General features: G+C 36.0%; 1 protein-coding gene across 1 annotated transcript in view; it reads left to right on the forward strand.

Moving 5' to 3' along the window:
* The window catches only part of NXPH1 (neurexophilin 1), a 367,200-nt gene extending 363,120 nt beyond the window's left edge, over positions 1-4,080 (forward strand). The window contains exon 3 of the mRNA XM_040260526.1: positions 807-4,080. Within this exon, the coding sequence (XP_040116460.1) occupies positions 807-1,568 (762 nt within the window). The 3' untranslated portion in view covers positions 1,569-4,080. The remainder of the gene's footprint in view (positions 1-806) is intronic.
* Positions 4,081-6,696: the final 2,616 nt, after the last annotated feature.

The following is a 6,696-nucleotide window of genomic DNA, read 5'->3' on the forward strand; positions in this document are numbered from 1 at the left end:
GATTATCTGTGTAATTTGAGAGACTGGGATATGTATTTCTTTCTGTTATACTAAGAATAAATATAGAGGCTGCAGTAAGAACAAAGATAATAGAATTAGGCAAATACAGATTTGGATATTTGACCAATCAATTAGATTCCATTGAAACAAAACAAATACACAGGCCAAAATAAACTCTAAAATCAAAAGGTCTGTACTACTCTTATCAATTAGCGTTTGTTTTACTAGATCACATTTAAACCTGTTAATGGAAAAATTATCTTATACAGTATGTTTCTTGCCAATAATAGGTGATCATAAACAAGTTATTTTGTTTTGACCAGAAAAAAATATTCTAGATTCTCCCTGCAAAACTAACTTTTCTTATGTGACTGTGGCATGGATTACCAAAAGTCTGTAGAATGTCAGTTGATGTATTTCTGAGAATCATACCATTTTAAAGCTTATGGTGATTTCAAAGTAAAAAAGTAACATAATCCTTTGTAAAATTTTATTTTAAAAGTGTTTGGATTTTGGCACTGAGAAGTAATTCAAACATAAATCACACTAAGGTGCTTTGCTGTATTCATGTTATGTGGCCCTTTTCAAAGTCAATGTTTTTATAGTCTGTCATGTTTAATGGTTTTTATCCACCTCATCTCTTCCATCCTTGTATAAAAATAGCAGTGGTATTCAATCACAGCTTAATAAGCATTGGCCACGTGCTGAAGGTACTTGAATCCCTAGCCACTGAAAGAGGGCTTGAATCTGTGTTACGTGTTCTCAGATACAGGGTTGTAAACACCATTTTTCTGTTCCATTTTCAGGTCACATGTGCCAATTTAACAAACGGTGGGAAGTCAGAACTTCTAAAATCAGGAGGCAGCAAATCCACACTAAAGCATATATGGACAGAAAGCAGCAAAGACTTGTCTATCAGCCGACTCCTGTCACAGACTTTTCGTGGCAAAGAAAATGATACAGATTTAGACCTGCGATATGACACCCCAGAACCTTATTCTGAGCAAGACCTCTGGGACTGGTTGAGGAACTCCACAGACCTTCAAGAGCCCCGGCCCAGGGCCAAGCGAAGGCCCATTGTTAAGACGGGCAAATTTAAGAAAATGTTTGGATGGGGTGATTTTCATTCCAACATCAAAACAGTGAAGCTAAACCTATTGATAACTGGGAAAATTGTCGATCATGGCAATGGGACGTTTAGCGTTTATTTCAGGCACAATTCCACTGGTCAAGGGAATGTATCTGTCAGCTTGGTACCCCCTACGAAAATAGTGGAATTCGACTTGGCACAACAAACCGTGATTGATGCCAAAGATTCCAAGTCCTTTAACTGCCGCATTGAGTACGAAAAGGTTGACAAGGCTACCAAGAACACACTCTGCAACTATGACCCTTCAAAAACCTGTTACCAGGAGCAGACGCAAAGTCACGTGTCCTGGCTCTGCTCCAAGCCCTTTAAGGTGATCTGTATTTACATTTCCTTTTATAGTACAGATTATAAACTAGTACAGAAAGTGTGCCCCGACTACAACTACCACAGCGACACCCCTTACTTCCCCTCCGGATGAGGACGGACGCGAGGGTGAGACTGAGGCCTGAGGAATCCCAGGTCACGTGACAGGGCTGTCACCTCAAGGAGGAGGTCCCATCTGTTGCCTGGAATGTGTCTACACTCTGCTGCTCTTGTCAACTGACTGCAAATAAACGCTCGTGGAAAACAACCTGATGTGATTTCTGCCCAGTCAGCTTCATCTCTTGGTATAGTCGCAAAATCACCACAGATTCTAAAGCCACACCTGAAGACACGCTCTCACACATAGACGTACACCAACACACTCGCATACACATTTCAGCCGGCGTCTGTCATGATTCCTGTTGAGAGGGCTTTCATTGTCTGCCTCATAATGGTTCAGGATAAACGATCATCAGACAAAAGGATTAACTAGACAGTGAATGGTTTTTAGCACTTGCTGTTATGGAAATCTCTCTCTAATGTCTTGAGTACATGCTAATCAATAGTCCCCACTCATGCATTTCTACTGCTTGGAGTAGCTGTACTGGTAAATACTACTGTAGGAGTATAATGCTTGTTAAAATGGAAAAAAAAAATGTGTTTTTAAAACTCAGTATTCTTTATTTTATGAACACAACAAGTGTAGTAATTTTTTCCAGCATTCAGTAGGCACATTCAAGGTGATCTAAGATAGCTCTTTTTTCTATGGAGGGAGCCTGTTCTCAGTAAAGATGAGCAAACATTTGGAATTTACATGTGGGCAGACACTGGACTACAGCTTTCATCACCAGTCATTGGACTTTTGCAAAGTCGAGACCAGCTAAGGCTGCTTAAAACAAGTTCTGATCATTATATAAGAAGGGAAATGCCTGACAGACACCATGTAAGTTATAAGTGTCTGTCTTATCTTTACTAAACATATTGTAACAAATTCAATATCCTAGTCTTCATTTGTATGAATGGTTTGTATTGTACATAGTTTAACCAAGTGTAATTTGAGCTGCTTATTAATATTAACTTGTACTTGTCTCTCTGCTTGTTATTGGTTTAAAAAGAAAAAAAAAAAGGATATGAGGAACCCATTCTATCGATGTAGCTGTGAACTCCATTAAAAAGACAAACTTAATGTACAAAGCATTTATTCAGCTCAAGTATTGTTGAAACCTATACATATACAACATTACAGTCTGTCTGTATTTAGATATTTTATTTCTGGACAAAATGAAATGTACATAAAAATAAAATGCTTAAAGTTGAGTTTCAATATGTACTTGTGTAAGATGGTGATTTAAATGGTTCTGACAAGAAGAATGTGCTGGAAGACCCTCATGGTTTTGCATCTCATGTCTCTAAATTTGTATAGGACTATCTAAATTGTTATTAGTTACCTAGTCAAAACAACTTAGGAGTCTCAGTCTCAAGCCTGGGAAACAGTTGTGGCATTCAGTATTACACACATTTTTGGTTGTTGTCATGCTAGTTGTTCAAGAATACCAAAAAAATCAATGAACATAAAGAGATAATTGAGGTCTCCTGAATTAATTATAGCTAGTTGTTTTTTAATTTTCCTGTAAAGCGTCTTTATTTAGTAGGATGTTTAGAAGGCATTTTTTTTTTCTTAAAAGAAAGCCAAGAGATCTGAAGATTGTGGCTGATTTCCCCTGATTCTACCATATCGACTCAACTGAGGAAATGACAATAGTAGTGGAGGGCTTTGATGCTCAATTTAGGTATAGCAAAAGGGATCAATTTATGTATAAAGGATTATTTTTGGACATTAAACTTTATTTTAAAAAAGTAATTATGGTACACAACCCAGCATAATAAACAGAAGAAGAAATACGTTAAGGTAATATCCCATATTTAAGGTCACAAACTGGGGATTGGGATATGAAAAGTCTCAAAGGTTAACCAAAGAAGTCAAATTAAGAACATTCACTCATTCTCATCTTCCCTTCATGCTACAGAGGAATAAGTATGTTTCATATAGAAAATGATACAAGTACTACAGGGAACCCCATACTATAGAGTTCTAAAGCAAGAACTCAGTAACTGGTTTGACTAAAGAGCCTTCAATTGCCAATTAAAGGCAAATCATTCTGTTCAAAGTCCATCTCCCAAATCCCTCCAATATAGCTAGATGACCATTTATATCAATGTATCAATTAATTTGCCATGGGATTTAGAAGCTAATGTTAGACCAGACTTCCCTGGTGTGATTGGCAAGAAGAGCTTCTTGAGTCTCAGGTGCATAACATATCTTCCACAGATAAATCTTACTATTCAGGGGTTTATTTATCAAAATGATCATTTAAGAGTTAACTCTCTCTTAAAAAAAGGAGAGTAAGTCAGAAAGCAAAAATCTTTTATTTATTTATTTTTTTATCATTTATTAGTGGCCTGTGACTTTCATTATGTGGTCTAATCTGCCCTGTGATCCAACATTCAAGATGAGAAGAAAATATGCTTCAGCCTTCACCCATCTGCCCTACTTTCAAAGTCCCTTTGAAATATTGCTTTTGTTTTTATGAACATATAGAGTGCAACAAATAAAGCATTGAATTATTTTTTCTGTAGTTTTTCTTTAGAAGAAAAAAAGAGAAAACTCCTAATGAAGATTTCAATTTTTAAAAATCCAAACTTTTAGGATTCTTTTTGGGACCTGTACTCACATATCACTAACACCTCCATCTGTGGTATACATAAGTCATGATGACATGGAAGTAGGATTCAAAAGATAATTTACTTGTATGTATCTAATATACTCTTTCTGTTTTAGGTAAGGAACTAGATGATGGACTGTGATGAATATGAAGGTTCAAAGGTTCAACCTTATACTAGGCCAACTTGTTGCTCAACAAAATGGTTATTTAAGTTTTAATTATGCTAAAAAATCATTTGTTACTTGGAAAAAATAAATTTTAAGCTATACTAAAGAAATTGCTTTTTCTTACCTTTGCTAAGGTATAGAAAAAAAAAAAAACACGTCAAGGTGGAAGTAGATAACATCTGATGCAAACATGGGTTTGTCGTCACCTATTGTTATTTTCAGAAGCATTTTAGTATAATTGAAATTATTATAAAGAAATGATTATTGCAGTGATATTGCCTCATGAAAGGAAAATGATACAAGTTACTGGTTTATACAGTTATGATGAAAACAATGAATTGTCATGGTATGGTTTCAATTGGGCATTTTGGGTTCACTGACTTTTGTGAAAATTTCTCTGCATGAGTAGAAAAGGCATAAGTGTTAGTAGTACAGTATTAAATTCTGGAAGTCATTATTCTGAAAGTAATAGAAATACTTGTTAAACTTAAAACTGTGGACAGGAATCCTCAGGTTCCTACATTGCAGCAATAACCTGTAAGCCATATTTTTGCACAGAATAGATTAAAACAATCATAAGAAGCCTGAGAAAGTGTTTGTCTTTTCCCTTTTCCCCACTGCTTTACATGTAAGAAGCAGCTTAAGCAATATGAACAGTTGTTTGGAAAAACAATTTACATCTCCACCATCGACTCTGAATGCCAAGTTTTAGCCTGAAGCAAAACCCAATGTCTGTTTATTAACTTCTGAGACATTAGGTTGATGTACTAGTTTCAGACATTTATTGATATTTATTCAATTGGTCTGTTTTATCTTTATACTTTTATTCAAATGAAAATCAGTAGATGCATTCAAAAATTAAAAATTTGAATACATTAATTTGCATAGAAATGTTTACTATTTACTTAGTTTCTAGGTGACAAGAACTGAGGATTTTAACAGTCAGAATTGAATCCTAAACAGCTGTTTGCTAGGTCAGGTTTGTCCCATGCATATCAAAGAAGGATTTCAGGGCTGGGGAGCAAAGAAAATAATCCTTCTCAGTTTAAAATTATGATGTGGCATTAATTTTTATATCCTATACCATCAAATATTTTTAGCTAACAAATTTGCAATTGCTTTCATTTTTACTAGAATGGCAAACAGCAGACATTCCATGAGAGTTTTAGTTTCAATGTTTGTGTGAACAAAGTCTAGAGGAATCACCTACAATTAGGAGACTTCTACTGCCAAGTAACTGGCCAAGTGTCCTCAGTTTGATGAAAAGCAGTTTAATGTTTATAATTCTGCATTTACAGGGTCATGCTTTTATTACTGCTGGATTGCAGGATGACTCTAAAGGCCCTAAAAGTGATGGATGAGAAGGCTTAGAGACTTCCTTTCTTTGGCTGTAGTGGTTGTCACTGCTGGAGGTGCCAAGAGTACATTCTCCTAAAATTAGACATATAGCCAAAGCTCTGTTCACATCTTCCTCAACTAGCAGGTGCTACGTTTCTGTTTGCCAGTTCTACAAAGGGCCCTAAATAGATCACTGGAGTTACTTATTTCTGATACACAAATTCCTTGATTCAAACATAGGAATAAATTTGGCCATGGAGATAGTGACTGTTTAAAGAAATACTGCTAGAGAGTTGTAGAAAGCCTCTATCGTCAAATAATTATTAAATCAATCTATATACCTATCTATCTATATCTGAATCTACTATTGTTTTTTACTGCCAAAATTTACTTTGCCAATTTTCTGCAACCCAGTTTTATTATTATAATGAATTTCTTTTCTGCATTTTATAAAAGCTTTCAGTAGAAGGTGAAAAAGAAGCTAATTGTGTTTAGTGTAAGATAGTAGTTCAGTTTTTATTCTTTCATATGTGGCTGTCCAAGTTTCCCAACACCATTTATTGAAGTTTTTTAGTAAAACTAAATGCTGCTGCTGCTGCTAAGTCATGTCAGTGGTGTCGGTTGCCATTTCCTTCTCCAATGCATGCATGCATGCATGCTAAGTTGCTTCAGTTGTGTCCGACTCTGTGTGACCCCATGGACAGCAGCCCACCAGGCTCCTCTGTCCGTGGGATTCTCCAGGCAGGAATATTGGAGTAGGTTGCCATTTCCTTCTCCAAAACTAAATGTGGACTTATATAAACTCAAGTTTCCCCCAAGTGGTTGCTACTATTCCAAATTATCCAAAAGTTCATCCGTTTTCCAAAAAGTCACACAATTCTGATCCACAGTGGATATATGTACAGAACTCAGGGGTTTTCTGAGGGAGGTGGAACCCATCTTTGCATTTAGATTCCCTGTGAGGTCATAACTTCAAGGGGACCTATATTTAAGAGCTGTTCCGAAACACAGGGAC

The sequence above is a fragment of the Oryx dammah genome, unplaced genomic scaffold (assembly GCF_014754425.2).
Source record: "Oryx dammah isolate SB20612 unplaced genomic scaffold, SCBI_Odam_1.1 HiC_scaffold_18, whole genome shotgun sequence".
Lineage (NCBI taxonomy): Eukaryota > Metazoa > Chordata > Mammalia > Artiodactyla > Bovidae > Oryx > Oryx dammah.